Source organism: Tachyglossus aculeatus, chromosome 11, assembly GCF_015852505.1.
Source record: "Tachyglossus aculeatus isolate mTacAcu1 chromosome 11, mTacAcu1.pri, whole genome shotgun sequence".
Taxonomy (NCBI): Eukaryota; Metazoa; Chordata; class Mammalia; order Monotremata; family Tachyglossidae; genus Tachyglossus; species Tachyglossus aculeatus.
Genome location: NC_052076.1, coordinates 24129015 through 24148710, shown reverse-complemented (window position 1 = coordinate 24148710; position 19696 = coordinate 24129015). Strand labels below are relative to the sequence as shown.

Genomic DNA, 19696 nt, shown 5'->3' with positions numbered 1-19696 from the left:
CCTCCTAGTCTGGTCCTCGGAGGCCGGGCCTCCCAGCCTCCTGGTCCTGAGAGGCCGGTGGCAGTCAGGTCCCCTCCAGGCCCAGCGGACCCCAGGACCCCCAGGACCCCCCGGACCCCCAGCTGGGCGTTGCCATGGCAGAGCAGGAGAGCCTGGAGTTCGGCAAGGCGGACTTCGTACTCCTGGACGCCGTCACCATGACGGACTTCATGGCCAACCTGAAGCTCAGGTACCCTCCCACCGCCTCCCCTTCATCCCCCCTCATCCCCGACTCCAGCCGGGAGAACGGCATTCCTCAAAAAAACCTCTCCGGCCCGGCCCTGCCCTGCCCGGGGAGCCCAGCTCCGGGTGGGTAGGTGTGGCCCTAATAATAACAATAATAATAATGATGGCATTTGTTAAGCCCTTACTATGTGCAAAGCGCCGGGGTGGATACAAGGTGATCAGGTGGGCCCATGTGGGGCCCACAGTCTTCATCCCCATTTGACGGATGAGGGAACTGAGGCCCCGAGAAGTGAAGTGACTTGCCCAAGGTCACCCAGCTGACAAGTGGTGGAGCTGGGATTTGAACCCACGACCTCCGACTCCCAGGCCCGGGCTCTTTCCACTGAACCCTAGGTGTGCCCGGGGTTGGGGGGGGGGGGGCGGCACAGCCCTCCTAGGATGCTGCCACCCTGGGGGGGCGGCAGGGGGGGGGCACAGCCCTGCCCTGCGATGGGGATGTGTGGGGGTGTGTATGTGTGTAGGGGGAGGGGGCACTGGCCTCCCAGGGCGCTGTCACGCTTCGTTCCCTGTCATCGCCCAACAGGTCATTCAGCTCCCTGGCCCGAAGGCTTCCAGGTGGTATGCCTACCGCCCGGACTTCCCTCTCTCCTTGTCCCTCCTTCCCTCCCTCTCTCTCTGTGCTTCCCGCCTTCCCTCCCGTCTTCTCTCCGTGTCCTTCCCTCCCTCTTCCCTCCCTTCTTCTCTCCCTATCCTTCCCTCCCCCCTTCCCTCACTTTTTCTCTCCCTATCCTTTCCTCCCTTCCTCTCTCCCCGTCTTTCCCTTCCTCTCTCCCTGTCTTTCCCTTCCTCCCTCCCTGTCTTTCCCTTCCTCTCTCCCTGTCTTTCCCTTCCTCTCTCCCTGTCTTTCCCTTCCTCTCTCCCTGTCTTTCCCTTCCTCTCTCCGTCTTTCCTCTTCCTGTCTCCCAAACCTTCCCTCCCTCTCTGTCCCCCCTTCTTCTCTCCCTGTCCTTCCCTCCCCCTTCCCTCCCTTCTCTCCCTATCCTTCCCTCCCTCCCTTCTCTCGCTATCCTTCCCTCCCTCCCTTCTCTCCCTATCCTTCCCTCCCTTCCTCTCTCCCTGTCCCTCCCTTCCTCTCTCCCTGTCCCTCCCTTCCTCTCTCCCTGTCCTGCCTTTCCTCTCTCCCTGTCCTGCCTTTCCTCTCTCCCAAACATTCCCTCCTTTCCTCCCTCCCTCTCTGTCCTTCCTTCCCTCCCTCTCTCCCTGTCCTTCCCTTCCTCTCTTCCAAACCTTCCCTCCCTCCCCCTCCGTCCCTCCTTCCCTCCCCCTCTCCCTTCCCTTCCCTCCCCCTCTCCCCCCCCCCCGTCCTTCCCTCCCTGTCTCTCTCCCTGTCCTTCCCTCCCTCCTTCCCTCCTGTCTTTCCCTTCTTCCCTCCCTCTAGTCTCTCTTCTTCCTCCCCTCTAGTTCCTCTCCTGCGCTCCCTCTATCAATCAATCCATCCATGATACTTATCGAATGCTTGCGTGCAGAGCCCTGTATTATTAAGTGTTTCGGAAAACACAGTGGAGTAGAGTTGGTTGACAGGAACCCCACCCATAAGGAATTCAGAATTTAGTCTTTCCCTCCATATATCTCTTCCTTCTTTCCCCCTACAATCTTCTCGGACGTCCCAGACCGGTTCCTGGAGGTGACAGGGGATACTGCACTTGCTGGGGTCAAGAGGGGCTAATTGCATAAAAATGTTATTAACAATAATGATAGTGACGATAATAATCGAGGTATTTACATGCTTACAATGTTACGATCATCAGGGTTGGTACGAGTTCGTCAGGTTGGACACAGTCCCTATTTCACGTGGGGCTCTCAAGTTGAGAACAGGTACTGTAGCTCCACTTTACAGAAGAGGAAACCGAGGCCCGGAGAAGCGAAGTGACTGGCCCACCAAGGTCCCTTGGGCAGGCAGGTGGCAGAGCCGGGATTGGAACCCAGGTCCTCTGACTCCCAAGCCTGTGCTCTTCCCACAAAGCCACGCTGCTCGAGTCCAAAGGGCTCCCACATACTGGCTACAAAGGATTTATTTAATATTTTACGAGACGACGCCCTCCCCGAAAACTTGTTTGCTCTTCTTCAGCCCAGATCGGTTTTGTCCTGTCTACTTTTAAAAAAGGAAACGTAGGCTGGAACGCTTTTCCGTCTAGAACGCTAGATTTTAAACTCCTTGAGGGCAGGTATTTTGACCACCACCTTGCAGTGTGCTTTTCACACAGTAAACGCATCAGTTGTATTTTACTGAGCACTTGTATCTTTTTTCTTTTTGGAGAAGAAATTCTGACTTTCCTTTGCCCTATATAACTCTATCAGTACCGTTTCCCAAACTCTATTTTCACTAGTGGAATAATACTTTTTTTTTTCATAGAGTTTCATCCCAGATGGGATTATCACATTTTGAATGGGGCATTTTATATTGAACACTTTCAAAATGTTGGAATTCTAAGATTTGGAATTCTCGCTGTCCTGCCTCTTTGTCGTGTTGAGATTGAACAGTCTGTGGCAAATACTTCCCTTTTTTTAGCGCTTACTATGTGCAAAGCACTGTTCTAAGCGCTGGGGGGAATACAAGGTGATCAGGTTGTCCCACGGGGGGCTCACAGTCTTAATCCCCATTTTACAGATGAGGTAACTGAGGCACAGAGAAGTAAAGTGGCTTGCCCAAGATCACACAGCTGACAAGTCGAGTGAAACATCAAGCCATTGTAGGGCAAGTTTGGAAAATTCAAATATGAGTTATACTGTGAGTGCCTTGGATACAGGGAATGTGTTATTTTTATTGTGCTCTCCCAAAATAAAATAAATGAAATAAAATAAATAAAAAAATAAAAATGCTGTGCATTGAGCATTGTACCAAGTGAACAGTCATACACACTACTACGTGAATTGGTGCAACAGTCTGATCTGCTGTATATTGCTACTCAAACTCCAGTCTCAACTTTGTAACAATCTCAATGAAAATGGGGGTATTAACCAAATTGCTACTTTAAAAACTTAACTCTTAGAAGATGAGAGCAGATAGCTAGGTAGTGATCAGTAGAGGCTCGTGGGATTTGGAAAGTATGGTCTAGGGTTTAGAAATTGCCATGTCTGCTGCAACCTCTCGTGTCAATTAATCATATTTATTGAGCGCTGTGTACAGAGTAATGTACTAAGCGCTTGGGAGAGTAAAATATAACAGACACATTCCCTGCCGCTGGATTGCGAGCAGGGAACGTGTCTGTCTATCGTTGTATTGTACTCTCCCAAGCTTTTAGTACAGTGATTTGCACACAGTAGTTGCTCAATAAGCATGATGGAATAATAATATAATAATAATGGCATTTTATTAATCAATCAATCATATTTATTGAGCGCTTACTGTGTGCAGAGCACTGTACTAAGCGCTTGGGAAATATTATTATCATTATTAAGCACTTATTATGTGCAAAGCACTGTTCGAAGAGCTGGGGAGGTTACAAGGTGATCAGGTTGTGCCCACAATGAGTTTACAGGGGGAAAATAATTATGGTACTTGTTAATAATAATGATGATGATGGTATTTGTTAAGCATTTACTATATGCAAAGCGCTGTGGGATACAAGGTGATCAGATTGTCCCACGTGGGGCTCACAGTCTTCACCCCCATTTTACAGATGAGGGAACTGAGGCAGAGAGAAGTAAAAGGGCTTGCCCAAGGTCACACAGCTGACAAGTGGCGGAGCAGGGATTTGAATCCATGACCTCTGACTCCCAAGTCCGGGCTGTTTCCACTGAGCCACGCGGCTTGTTAAGCACTTACTAGGTGCCAAGCACTACTGTAAGCACTGAGGTGGATCCAAGTTCATCAGGGTAATAATAATAATAAATGGTGATTAATAATAACAATTTTCGTATTTGTTCATTCATAATAATAATAATGGCATTTATTAAGCGCTTACTATGTGCAAAGCACTGTTCTAAGCGCTGGGGAGGTTACAAGGTGATCAGGTTGTCCCACGGGGGGCTCACAGTCTTCATCCCCATTTTACAGATGAGGTCACTGAGGCCCAGAGAAGTTAAGTGACTTGCCCAAAGTCACACAGCTGACAATTGGCAGAGCTGGGATTTGAACCCATGACCTCTGACTCCAAAGCCCGGGCTCTTTCCACTGAGACGCAGGGTAGACGCAGCCCCTGCCCCACATGGGGCTCACAGTCTTGATCGCCATTTTACAGATGAGTAACCGAGGCCCAGAGAAGTGAAGTGCTTTGCCCGAGGTCACACAGCAGACAGGTGGCGGAGCAGGGATTAGAACTCAGGTCCTTCTGATTCCCAGGCCTGGACTCTATCACTAGGCCGTGCTACTTGCTGCAACAACACTGCTTTTTTATCAAAGTCTTTGGGGGGACATATTTCCCAGACTGAGCCCCTTCCTTCCTCTCCCCCTCATCCCCCTCTCCATCCCCCCATCTTACCTCCTTCCCTTCCCCACAGCACCTGTATATATGTATATATGTTTGTACATATTTATTACTCTATTTATTTATTTATTTATTTATTTTACTTGTTCATATCTATTCTATTTATTTTATTTTGTTAGTATGTTTGGTTTTGTTCTCTGTCTCCCCCTTTTAGACTGTGAGCCCACTGTTGGGTAGGGACTGTCTCTGTATGTTGCCAACTTGTACTTCCCAAGCGCTTAGTACAGTGCTTTGCACACAGTAAGCGCTCAATAAATACAATTGATTGATTGATTGATATTGGCTCTCCTGATTCTTCAGATCCCCAATCCAGGATATAGCACAAGATGGGTGTTACAATCAAATTGATTTAACCACTTGTAAACCTTATGCTCCTGGACCTATGGGGATATAACAGGTGTAATTAATGCTAATCTTGTTTTCCAAGTAACCCCTTGTTCTGAACATTCCCCTTAGGCCAGGGTTCAGCCTGAACAAATGTTAAGAGCTTGTCAATCAATCAATCAATCGTATTTATTGAGCGCTTACTGTGTGCAGAGCACTGTACTAAGCGCTTGGGAATACAAGTTGGCAACCCATAGAGACAGTCCCTACCCAACAGTGGGCTCACAGTCTAAAAGGGGGAGACAAAGAACGAAACCAAACATACTAACAAAATAAAATAAATAGAATAGATGTGTACAAGTAAAATAAATAAATGGAGTAATAAAGATGTACAGACATATATCGGGCAAGAGCCTGATTATGAAAAATCAGCAGCCTGGCCTAGTGACCAGGTCACGGGCCTGGGAGCCGGAAGGACCTGGGTTCTAATTCCGGCTCTGCCGCTCGTCTGCTGTGGGACTTCGGGCAAGTCGCTTCACCTCTCTGGACCTCAGTTCCCTCCTCTGTAAAATGGGATTGAAGACTGTGAGCCCCAGATGGGACGTGGACTGTGCCCGACCTGATTACTTTGTATCTTCCCCAGTGATTAGAACAGTGCCTGGCAGTAGTAAGCACTTAACAAGTACCATAAAAAGAAAAATATGGTTCACGGCACGCCCCGAAGGTCACTCATCTCGGCTTTTGATAGCCTAGAAGAGAAAACTCTCTCCTAAACCCTCAATCGGGAGAAGGATCAGAAGAGATGAACTGGAAAGTCTCAGTTTTGGAATGATCAGAGGGATTTGTTCAGAGTGGGTTACCATGATCATCATCAATCGTATTTATTGAGCGCTTACTATGTGCAGAGCACTGTACTAAGCGCTTGGGAAGTACAAATTGGCAACATATAGAGACAGTCCCTACCCAACAGCGGGCTCACAGTCTAAAAGGGGGAGACAGAGAACAAAACCAAACATACTAACAAAATAAAATAGGATAGATATGTACAAGTAAAATAAATAAATAAATAAATATAGAGTAATATAGAGTATAGAGTGTGAGGCCAACAACTGACTTTATAGATCTCTGTCACGAGGATCTTTTCATTTAGACTGTGAGCCCACTGTTGGGTAGGGACTGTCTCTATATGTTGCCAACTTGTACTTCCCAAGCGCTTAGTACAGTGCTCTGCACACAGTAAGCGCTCAATAAATACGATTGATGATGACCTTGCGTCTATCCCAGCACTTAGTACAGTGTCTGGCAGGGTAAGCGCCTAACAAATACCATAAAAAAATAAAGGTTTTAAGCGTCTCCCTTCCACCCACATCTGGCTCAATTTGGGAGCTAAATCCAGTGGCGTCCGCCAGGGAAAACAAATGACCCCGCGTAAAAATAGTCTTGGAACTCGGTCATGGAGTGGGACGGGGAGAAGAAGGGTGGGGCTGAGCCACTCCAAATGGAGGCTCTGAAACCAATTTCCATTTTAATCCCCATCTGAAACAGTCAAGGCAGACGGGCTTGCCGATTTTTAAGTGCCTCTGAGGACCCTCGGCGGAAAATATTCCATCCATCGGCTAGAGAACTTCTCTGTGCCTCAGTTCCCTCATCTGTAAAATGGGGATTAAGACTGTGAGCCCCCCGTGGGACAACCCGATCGCCTTGTAACCTCTCCAGCGCTTAGAACAGTGCTTTGCACAGAGTAAGGGATTAATACATGCCATTATTATTCTTATTCTTATTATTATTATTAGGCCTTCCCAGACTGAGCCCCTTCCTTCCTCTCCCCCTCGTCCCCCTCTCCATCCCCCCCCATCTTACCTCCTTCCCTTCCCCACAGCACCTGTATATATGTATATATGTTTGTACATATTTATTACTCTATTTATTTATTTTACTTGTACATATCTATCCTATTTATTTTATTTTGTTAGTATGTTTGGTTTTGTTCTCTGTCTCCCCTTTTTAGACTGTGAGCCCACTGTTGGGTAGGGACTGTCTCTATATGTTGCCAATTTGTACTTCCCAAGCGCTTAGTACAGTGCTCTGCACATAGTAAGCGCTCAATAAATACGATTGATGATGATGATGATGATGATTATTATTAGAACCGTTGGCCGTAAAAGCCCCGGGCAAATCCGGCTGGGGTTAACACTGATCTCAGGGAGTCCTGCCCCACTTTTGCTTCCCGACCCCGGTTTTACCAGTCAATCGATCCAGGCTATTTATTGAGCACTAACTGTGGGCAGAGCACTGGACTAGACGCTGCTGAGGGCGCACCACGATTTGGTAGATGGGATCCCTGTCCTCAGGGAGTTTATGATCCAGCAGAGCCAGGATGAGCATTCTGTTCTACAGATGGCTTTGCAAACCTGCAGGACTTGTTTTACGGCATTTGTTAAGTGCTTCCTGTGTGCCAGGCTCTGTACTAAGCACTGGGGCAGATACAAGTTAATCAGGTTGGATACAGTCCCTGTCCCAGATGGGGCTCACGGTCTTAATCCCCATTTTACAGATGAGGTAACTGAGGCCCGGGGAAGTGAAGTGGCTCGCCCAAGGTCACAAGACAGACAAGTGACAGTGTCAGGATTAGAACCTTCTGACTCCCAGGCGGGGCCCCATCACTCAGGTCACGCTGCATTCATTCATTCAATCGTATTTATTGAGCGCTTACTGTGTGCAGAGCACTGGACTAAGCGCTTGGGAAGTACAAGTTGGCAACGTATAGAGCCGGTCCCTCCCCAACAGCGGGCTCACAGTCTAGAAGGGGGAGTCAGACAACAAAACAAAACATATTAACAAAATAAAATAAATAGAATAAATATGTACAAGTAAAATAGAGTAATAAATATGTACAAACATAATCTATACAGGTGCTGTGGGGAGGGGAAGGAGGTAATCAATCAATCAATCATATTTATTGAGCACTTACTGTGTGCACAGCACTATACTAAGCGCTTGGGAAGTACAAGTTGGCAACATATAGAGACAATCCCTACCCAACAGTGGGCTCACAGTCTAAAAGGGGGAGACAGAGAACAAAACCAAACATACTAACAAAATAAAATAAATAGAATAGATATAATAATAATGATAATGATGGCATTTATTAAGCGCTTACTATGTGCAAAGCACTGTTCTAAGCGCTGGGGAGTTTACAAGGTGATCGGGTTGTCCCACGGGGGGCTCACAGGCTTCATCCCCATTTTACAGATGAGGGAACTGAGGCCCAGAGAATAATGATTAGTACAAGTAAAATAAATAAATAAATAGAGTAATGAATATGTACAAACATATATACATATATACAGGTAAGGCAGGGGGGATGGGGAGGGGAAGGATGGGGAGAGGAAGGAGGGGGCTCAGTCTGGGAAGGCCTCCTGGAGGAGGTGAGCTCTCAGTAGGCCTTTGAAGAGAGGAAGCAAAACCATTCCCAATCTGCAACAGGCCCAGCTGCATCCACAGGGAAGGATGCAGCTAGACTGTGAGCCCACTGTTGGGTAGGCACCGTCTCTATACGTTGCCAACTTGGACTTCCCAAGCGCTTAGTACAGTGCTCTGCACACAGTAAGCGCCCAATAAACACGATTGAAGGAAGAAGGAAGGTGAGCAGTGGAGGAGAAATCAGAATTAAAAAGGTGAGCCACTATTTTTCAGCTCTCTCTGGAAAGAAACCTCAACAAAATCAGGCCAGAACTAATAAAATCACTTCAGAAAGGCTGACAGGTACAAAAAGTGCCATTTGGTCTTCAATTTGAGAGGCCAACTCATAGCAATTCGTATTTGATTTAAAAGAAACAGGATTGTATTTCAGGGAACTATGAACAGTACCGGAACAATGCTAAAACACGGCATTGGTTTGCTCGATACAGAGTAGGAGCGCTTTCTAGATCATCATCATCAATCGTATTTATTGAGCGCTTACTGTGTGCAGAGCACTGTACTAAGCGCTTGGGAAGTACAAGTTGGCAACATATAGAGACAGTCCCTACCCAGCAGTGGGCTCATCAGTTGGACACCGTCCCTGTCTCACAGGGAGTTTACAGTCTTAATCCCCATTTGATAGATGAGATAAATGAGGCTCAGAGAAGTGAAGCGATTCGCCCAAAGCCCCACAGCAGACAAGCGACGGGCTGAGAATTGAACTCGGGTCCACTGACCCCCCCCAACCCCGCGTCCTTTCCACTAGGCCGCCCTGTTTCTCTGTGACTTCAAGTTCATAGAGGAGCAGCGTGGCTCAGTGGAAAGAGCACGGGCTTTGGAGTCAGAGGTCATGGGTTCGAATTCCAACTTCCCCACGTGTCTGCTGTGTGACCTTGGGCAAGTCGCTTAACTTCTCTGAGCCTGTTACCTCATCTGTAAAATGGGGGTTAAGACTGTGAGCCCCCCGTGGGACAACTTGATCACCTTGTAACCCCCCCAGCGCTTAGAACAGTGCTCTGCACGTAGTAAGCGCTTAACAAATGCCATTATTATTATTATTATTATAAAGGGTAGACCTCCTTTATGGATGAGAAGGATATGTGAGGATAAGAAAATATTTCTTTTATTTTGTTAGTATGTTTGGTTTTGTTCTCTGTCTCCCCCTTTTAGACTGTGAGCCCACTGTTGGGTAGGGACTGTCTCTAGATGTTGCCAATTTGGACTTCCCAAGCGCTTAGTACGGTGCTCTGCACATAGGAAGCGCTCAATAAATACGATTGATGATGATGATAAGAAAGGAAAAAAGCATTTGGAGGGATTGAAAGGATTTATAAATAGAGGCACTACAACAATCATCTTTCTCCCCCCCTTCACTGGTTTGCAGGATTCTGAAACTCTTCCTGGATAGTATTTGTGGCGATTGCTTCCTTTTTCGAAGGATGACGGTTTTATTTCCCGTGGGAACGAATGAGGCTGTAGGTATTAAGGCAGTCCTTTTCATGCAGGATAACTTCTTAATCATCATCATCATCATCAATCGTATTTATTGAGCGCTTACTATGCGCAGAGCACTGTACTAAGCGCTTGGGAAGTACAAATTGGCAACATATAATGGGAACAACAACATATAATTGGCAACAACATTTCTTAATGGGAAAGACCTATCGCACTCTTTAGTTTAGGCAGCAAACACCGTATTTCTTGTAAGGAATTTAGCTACCTGGCTGTCGCAGGCTGTGAGCCCACTGTTGGGTAGGGACTGTCTCTAGATGTTGCCAATTTGTACTTCCCAAGCGCTTAGTACAGTGCTCTGCACATAGTAAGCGCTCAATAAATGCGATTGATGGTGACAATGATGATAAACAGGTACCTGGGAAGCAGCGTGTCTCAGTGGAAAGAGCCCGGGCTTTGGAGTCAGAGGTCATGGGTTCAAATCCAGGCTCCGCCCCTTGTCAGCTGTGTGACTTTGGGCAAGTCACTTCACTTCTCTGGGCCTCAGTTACCTCATCTGTAAAATGGGGAGGAAGACTGTGAGCCCCCTGAAGGACAACCTGATCGCCTTGCAACCTCCCCAGCGCTTAGAACAGTGCTTTGCACATAGTAAGCGCTTAATAAATGCCACTATCATCATCATAAACAGGTACATGTTCTGTGTCTCCCCCTTCTAGACTGTGAACCCGCTGTCGGGTAGGGACCGTCTCTATATGTTGCCAACTTGGACTTCCCAAGCGCTTAGTACGGTGCTCTGCACACAGTAAGCGCTCAATCAGTACGATTGATTGATCAGTACAGTGCTCTGCACACACTAAGCGCTCAATAAATACGATTGATTGATTTCAATCATATAGTAAGCGCAATCATATCATATCATAGTAAGCGTAATCATATAGTAAGCACATAGTAAGCGCTTAATAAATGCCACTATCATAATCATAAACAGGTACAGGTTCTCTGTCTCCCCCTTCTAGACTGTGAGCCCACTGTTGGGTAGGGACCGTCTCTATATGTTGCCAACCTGTACTTCGCAAGCGCTTAGTACAGTGCTCTGCACACAGTAAGCGCTCAATAAATACGATTGATTGATTACAGTGCTCTGCACACAGTAAGCGCTCAATAAATACGATTGATTGATTGATTAGTACAGTGCTCTGCACACAGTAAGCGCTCAATAAATACGATTGAATGGATGAATAAAAGTAATGAGAAAATGATTGCTTTAGAATAGTGCTTTGCACATAGTAAGCGCTTAATAAATGCCATTATTATTATTATTATTATTGCTTTCTGGGAAGCCACTTTGAGCTTGCCAAGACTCTAAGGTCTCTTCGATTTTACTGTGGGCGTACTAATATTTGCTCTCTATATGTTGCCAATTTGTACTTCCCAAGCGCTTAGTACAGTGCTCTGCACACAGTAAGCGCTCAATAAATACGATTGATGATGACGATGATGATGATGAGCCCTGTTCTCCCTACACACCCGAGGTCGTTGAAACGAAGGAAGAAAAACAATAGCTTTCCAAACCATAGGAGCTCTGTTCCGTATCGTGTTCGGAGACAATGGGGGGATCACTCCGATTGGGAGCAGGTGGTCCGAAACTCATTGGAATGATGATAATTCATTTTCTAATAATATTTGTGGTATTTGTTAAGCACTTACTATGTGCCAGCCACTCTACTGAGCGCTGGGATAGACCCCAGACTGAGCCCCCTTTTTCCTCTCCTCCTCCCCATCCCCTCGGGCCCTACCTCCTTCCCCTCCCCACAGCACCTGTATATATATTTGTCCAGATTTATTACTCTATTTATTTTACTTGGACATATTTACTATTCTATTTATTTTGTCAATGATGTGCATCGAGCTTTTATTCTATTTGTTCTGATGATTTCGACACCTGTCCATATATTTTAGACTGTGAGCCCACTGTTGGGTAGGGACTGTCTCTATATGTTGCCAATTTGTACTTCCCAAGCGCTTAGTACAGTGCTCTGCACATAGTAAGCGCTCAATAAATACGATTGATTAGTACAGAGCTATGCACACAGTAAGCGCTCAATAAATACGATTGAATGGAGGAATAAAAATAATGAGAAAATGATTGGTTTAGAACAGTGCTTTGCACATAGCGCTTAATAAATGCCATTATTATTATTATTATTGCTTTCTGGGAAGCCACTTTGAGCTTGCCGAGCCTCTAAGGTCTCTTCGATTTTACTGTGGGCGTACTAATATTTGGTCTCTATATGTTGCCAATTTGTACTTCCCAAGCGCTCAGTACAGTGCTCTGCACGCAGTAAGCGCTCAATAAGTACGATTGATGATGATGACGATCCCTGTTCTCCCTACACACCCGAGGTCGTTGAAGCGAAGGAACAAAAACAATAGCTTTCCAAACCATAGGAGCTCTGTTCCGTATCGTGTTCGGAGACAATGGGGGGGATCACTCCGATTGGGAGCAGGTGGTCCGAAACTCATTGGAATGATGATAATTCATTTTCTAATAATGTTTGTGGTATTTGTTAAGCACTTACTATGTGCCAGCCACTCTACTGAGCGCTGGGATAGACCCCAGACTGAGCCCCCTTTTTCCTCTCCTCCTCCCCATCCCCCCGGGCCCTACCTCCTTCCCCTCCCCACAGCACCTGTATATATATTTGTCCAGATTTATTACTCTATTTATTTTACTTGGACATATTTACTATTCTATTTATTTTGTTAATAATGTGCATCGAGCTTTTATTCTATTTGTTCTGATGATTTCGACACCTGTCCATATGTTTTAGACTGTGAGCCCACTGTTGGGTAGGGACTGTCTCTATATGTTGCCAATTTGTACTTCCCAAGCGCTTAGTACAGTGCTCTGCACATAGTAAGCGCTTAATAAATACGATCGATGATGATGATGTTTTGTTTTGTCGTCCGTCTCCCCCTTCTAGACTGTGAGCCCGTTGTTGGGTAGGGACCGTCTCTACCTGTTGCCGACTTGGACTCCCCAAGCGCTTAGTCCAGTGCTCTGCACACAGTAAGCGCTCAATAAATACGATTGAATGAGTGAATGAATGAATACAAGATAATCTGGTTGGACCGAGCCCCTGTCCCACGTAGGGTGCACAGTCTTCATCCCCATTTTACAGATGAGGAAACCGAGGCACAGAGAAGTGAAGTGACTCACCCTAGGTCACACGGCAGACAAGCGGCGGAGTCGGAATGAGGACTCAGGTCAGCAGCATGGACTAGCGGCTAGAGCCCGGGCTTGGGAGCCCGAAGGTCATGGGTTCGAATCCCAGCTCTGCCACTTGTCTGCTGTGTGACCTTGAGCAAGTCGCTTCACTTCTCTATTCCTCAGTTACCTCATCTGTAAAATGGGGATCTAGGCCGTGAGCCCATGTGGGACAGGGACTGTGTCCAACCCAATTTGCTCGAATAATGATGGTATTTCGTTAAGCGCTTACTTTGCGCCAAACACTGTTCTAAGCGCTGGGGTAGATACAAGGTGATCAGGTTGGCCCACGTGAGGCTCACAGTCTTCACCCCCATTTTACAGATGAGGGAACTGAGGCCCAGAGACGTGAAGTGACTTGCCCAAGGTCACACAGCTGACCCACTGTTGGGTAGGGACTGTCTCTATATGTTGCCAATTTGTACTTCCCAAGCGCTTAGTACAGCGCTCTGCACACAGTAAGCGCTCAATAAATACGATTGATGATGATGAAGATGACAGGTGGCAGAGCCGGGATTAGAACCCACGACCTCTCACTCCCAAGCCTGGGCTCTTTCCACTAAGCCACGCTGCAGCGCTTAGTACAGTGCCTGGCACATAGTAAATGCTTAACAAACACCGAGAAGCAGCGTGGCTCAGTGGAAAGAGCACGGGCTTGGGAGTCAGAGGTCGTGGGTTCTAATCCCAACCCCGCCACGTGTCTGCTGTGTGACCTTGGGCAAGGCACTTAACTTCTCTGAGCTTCAGTTCCCTCACCTGTAAAATGGGGATGAAGACTGTGAGCCCCACGTGGGACAACCTGATCACCTTGTATCCCCCCCAGTGCCTAGAATAGTGCTTTGCACGTAGCAAGCGCTTCACAAATGCCATTATTATTATTATTATTATTATTATTATTATTATTATTATTACTTGTCCAAGGTCTCACAGTTGACAATTGGCGGAACTGTGATTATTGATGCAGTAAAAATACAAACAAACTTGTCCTCTGGAAGAACTGGGGTCCATCCGCAGAATGATTTTCAGTCAGCCGGAGTCCCTCTTCAGATGTTGCTTGGTTCTTAGTCAAATTGATGATGATGATGATGGCATTTGTTAAGCGCTTACTATGTGCAAAGCACTGTTCTAAGCGCTGGGGGGGGGATACAATGTGATCAGGTTGTCCCACGGGGGGCTCCCAGTCTTAATCCCCATTTTTACAGATGAGGGAACTGAGGCCCAGAGAAGCGAAGTGACTTGCCCAAGGTCACACAGCAGACTTGTGGTGGAGCTGGGATTCGAACCCACGACCTCTGACTCCAAAGCCCGGGCTCCTTCCGCTGAGCCACGCTGCTTCTCTAGGTCTGGTCACTGTAAGAGATGTTCCTTGTTAGGATTTGTCCCTACCAGTAGTCACTTAATAATAATAATAATAATGATGGCACTTCTTACTGTTGCAGGGACTGTATTCCTGAAAAACCTCGTATTACAGAAAGTTCACCTGAGAAGCAGTGTGGCCTAGTGGGCGTCGGAGGTCCTGGGTTCTAATTCTGGCTCTGCCCCTTGCCTGCTGTGTGATCTTGGGAAAATCACTTCACTTCTCTGTGCCTCAGTTCCCTTGCCTGTAAAGTAGGGATTAAATACCTTTTTCCCTCCGCCCTTTGACTGGCGGTAGGGTAGGGACTGTATCTGTTGCCGACTAGGACTTCCCAAGCGCTTAGTACAGTGCTGTGCACACAGTAAGCGCTCAATAAATACGATTGAATGAGTGAATGAATGAACACAAGATAATCAGATTGGACCGAGCCCCTGTCCCACGTAGGGTTCACAGTCTTCATCCCCGTTTTACAGGTGAGGAAACTGAGGCACAAACCCTTTGTTTTGTTAATATATTTTGTTTTGTTCTCTGTCTCCCCCTTTTAGACTGTGAGCCCACTGGTGGGTAGGGACCGTCTCTAGATGTTGCCAACTTGTACTTCCCAAGCGCTTAGTCCAGTGCTCTGCACACAGTAAGCGCTCAATAAATACGATTGATTGATTGATTATCTGGTGCATGGCTTAGTGGCAAGAGCATGGACTTGGGAATCAGAGGACGTGGGTTCTAATCCTGGCTTTGCCACTTGTTGTGTGACCTTGGGCAATCCGCTTAACTTCTCTACGCCTCAGTTACCTCATCTGTAGAATGGGGATTAAGACTGTGAGCCCCACGTGGGGCAATCCGATTACCTTGTGTCTACTCCAGGGTTTAGAACAGTGCTTGGCACATAGTAAGCGCTTCACAAATACCATTATTATTATTATTATTATTATTATAATTAGAGGACTGTCTTGCCTTATGCTGTCAAGTCGTTTCCGACCCATAGTGACTCCATGGACACATCCCTCCCACCTCCACCTGCAATCCTGGTAGCGTATCCATCCGTTTTCTTGGTAAATCAATCAATCAATCAGTCGTGTTTATTGAGCGCTTACTGTGTGCAGAGCACTGGACTAAGCGCTTGGATAGTCCAAGTTGGCAACATCTAGAGACGGCCCCTACCCGACAGTGGGCTCATGGTCTAGAAGGGGGAGACAGACAACAAAACAAAACATAGTAACAAAATGAAATAAATAGAATAGATATGCACAAGTAAAATAAAAAAAGAAATAGAGTGATAAATATGTACAAACATATATACATATATACAGGTACATATACTGGCACACACATATACCATATACATACCATATACACCATATGTATATATACATATATACACACGCACACACATACATACCATATATACACCATACACACCATACATATAATATACACATATATGTATATATGCCATGTATGTGCCATATATATGCCATACATACACACACACATACATACACATACGCACATACATACACCACATATGGCCACACATATATGCCATATATGTGCCATATATATGTGTTTGTATGTGTATATATACATGTATACACACACATATACATATATAACGTGCACATATATGCACGTATGCATATATGTGTGCATGCATGCACATACATACATACATGCGCATACATACATATACATACACACATACATACACATACGTATGCATGCATGCATGCATACACACACACCATATGTGGCCACATATATATGCCATATATGTGTGTGTATATGTGTGCATGCATGCACATACATGCATATATGCACATGCATACACATACACACATAAACACACATGCATACATACATGCATACATACATGCATACACACACCATATATGGTCACATATATATGCCATGTATATGTGTGTGTGTGTGTGTGCACACATATATATACACATGTGTATATATGCATGTATATATGCGTGCATATATGCACATGTATATATGTATATATCTATGTATATGTACATACATATATGCGCATGCATGCACACACACACATACATGCATGCATACATACATACATACCTATGTATATATACTACATATACCACATATACTGGTAAAAATCCAGAAACGGTCTCCCATCACCTTCTTCCGCACGGTCAACTGGAGTCTCCCCCCTCGACTGTGGTCCGTGTCTTCTGCTGCCCGGCACGGCGGAGTTTTGAGTTGGAGCGGGTTGCCGTCCACCCACCAGCCGCTGGCCACGCTGGCCAGGCCTCTGCCTGACTCTCCCTCCCGTAGCCCAGGCAGGGAAAATCCTGGAAACTCTCCAGGTGCGATCCTCGGAGGGGATTATCCTGTAGATACAGGATAATCTTACCGATACAAGATCGATCGATCGTATTCATTGAGCGCTTACTGTGTGCAGAGCAAGATCATCGGATAATCTGATGGGACGCCGGCTCCGTCGATTTCATTTTTCACGTGCTGGTCCCTGTACAAAGCGGTTGCTTCTGAGCCCGCGTTACATGGGGTCCAGGCAGGTGGTGTCAATCATATTTATTGAGCTCTCACTCTGTGCGGAGCACTGGACAAAGCGGTTCGGAGAGCACAGTATATAGAGTAAATGAGAAGCAGCGTGGCTCAGTGGAAAGAGCCCGGGCTTTGGAGTCAGAGATCATGGGTCCATAACCCCAGCTCAGCTGTGTGACTTTGGGCAAGTCACTTCACTTCTCTGGGCCTCAGTTGCCTCATCTGTGAAATGGGGATGAAGACCGTGAGCCCCCCGTGGGACAACCTGATCATCTTGTAACCTCTCCAGCACTTAGAACCGTGCTTGGCACATAGTAAGCGCTTAATAAATGCCATTATTATTATTATTATTCTTTGTGCCTCAGTTTCCTCATCTGTAAAATGGGGATGAAGACTGTGAGCCCCCCCCGTGGGACAACCTGATCACCTTGTAACCTCTCCAGCGCTTAGAATAGTGCTTTGCACATAGTAAGTGCTTAATAAATGCCATTATTATTATTATTATTATTATAGAAGATAATCTGATGGGACACCGGCTCCATCGATTTCATTTTTCTTGTGCTGGTCCCTGTACAAAACGGTTGCTTCTGAGCCCGCGTTACATGGGGTCCAGGTAGGTGGTGTCAATCAATCATATTTATTGAGCTCTCACTCTGTGCAGAGCACTGTACAAAGCGGTTCGGAGAGCACAGTATAGAGTATACAGTAAATGAGAAGCAGCGTGGCTCAGTGGAAAGAGCCCGGGCTTTGGAGTCAGAGATCATGGGTTCATAACCCCAGCTCAGCTGTGTGACTTTGGGCAAGTCACTTCACTTCTTTGTGCCTCAGTTGCCTCATCTGTGAAATGGGGATGAAGACCGTGAGCCCCCCCGTGGGGCAACCTGATCACCTTGTAACCTCTCCAGCGCTTAGAACAGTGCTTGGCACATAGTAAGCGCTTAATAAATGCCATTATTATTATTATTATTCTTTGTGCCTCAGTTTCCTCATCTGTAAAATGGGGATGAAGACGGTGAGCCCCCCCGTGGGACAACCTGATCACCTTGTAACCTCTCCAGCGCTTAGAACAGTGCTTTGCACATAGTAAGCGCTTAATAAATGCCATTATTATTATTATAGAAGATAATCTGATGGGACACCGGCTCCATCAATTTCATTTTTCTTGTGCTGGTCCCTGTACAAAGCGGTTGCTTCTGAGCCCGCATTACATGGGGTCCAGGCAGGTGGTGTCAATCAATCATATTTATTGAGCTCTCACTCTGTGCAGAGCACTGTACAAAGCGGTTCGGAGAGCACAGTATAGAGTATACAGTAAATGAGAAGCAGCGTGGCTCAGTGGAAAGAGCCCGGGCTTTGGAGTCATCATCATCAATCGTATTTATTGAGCGGTTACTGTGTGCAGAGCACTGTACTAAGCACTTGGGAAGTCCAAGTTGGCAACATATAGAGACAGTCCCTACCCAACAGTGGGCTCACAGTCTAAAAGGGGGAGACAGAGAACAAAACCAAACATACTAACAAAATAAAATAAATAGAATAGATATGTACAAGTAACGTAAATAAATTAATAAATAGAGTAATAAATATGTACAAACATATATCATCATCATCATCAATCGTATTTATTGAGCGCTTACTGTGTGCAGAGCACTGGACTAAGTGCTTGGGAAGTGCAAGTTGGCAACATCTAGAGACAGTCCCTACCCAACAGTGGGCTCACAGTCTAAAAGGGGGAGACGGAGAACAAAACCAAACATACTAACAAAATAAAATAAATAGAATAGATATGGACAAGTAAAATAAATAAATAAATAGAGTAATAAATATGTACAAACATATATACAGGTATATATGTATTCTCGTTTGGGCTCGTATCAAAAATTAAGACTCCTAACCTTGGATGTCAAGACCTTCGACCCATCGGCTTTCCCAAGCGTGTGATTGTCCGTGACCTTTATTAGTTTATTTTTTGGGCAGGGAGTGGGCGGGGAGTTGGTTTCCCAGACACTGACTTCACAGTAATAATAATAACTTCGTCTTATCTTTTTTTCTTCTGGCATTTGTTGAGTGCTTACTGTAACCTTCTAAACTGTGAGCCTGCTGTTGGGTAGGGACCATCTCTATATGTTCTGTTCTAAGCGCTGGGGGTTATACAACGTGATCAGGTTGTCCCACAGAGAGCTCACAGTCTTCATCCCCATTTTCCAGATGAGGGAACTGAGGCCCAGAGAAGTGAAGTGACTTGCCCGAAGTCACACAGCTGACAAGTGGCAGAGCCAGGATTCGAACCCATGACCTCAGACTCCAAAATCCGCGCTCTTTCCACTGAGCCACGCTGCTTCTCTAATAATAATAATAATAATAATAATAATAATAATAGCATTTGTTAAGTGCTTACTATGTGCGAAGCACTGGTCTAGTTGTGTGACTGTGTGACTGCTTCTCTAATAATAACAATAATAATAATAATAATAATAATGGCATTTGTTAAGTGCTTACTATGTGCGAAGCACTGGTCTAGTTGTGTGACTGTGTGACTGCTTCTCTAATAATAATAATAATAATAATAATAATGGCATTTGTTAAGTG

General features: G+C 45.9%; 1 protein-coding gene across 1 annotated transcript in view; it reads left to right on the top strand.

The window, feature by feature from the left end:
• Nucleotides 1–19696, top strand: part of MYO1D (myosin ID) — a 350574-nt gene continuing 330878 nt past the window's right edge. Inside the window, 1 exon segment of the mRNA XM_038754744.1 lies at nt 1–229. Within this exon segment, the coding sequence (XP_038610672.1) occupies nt 135–229 (95 nt within the window). The 5' untranslated portion in view covers nt 1–134.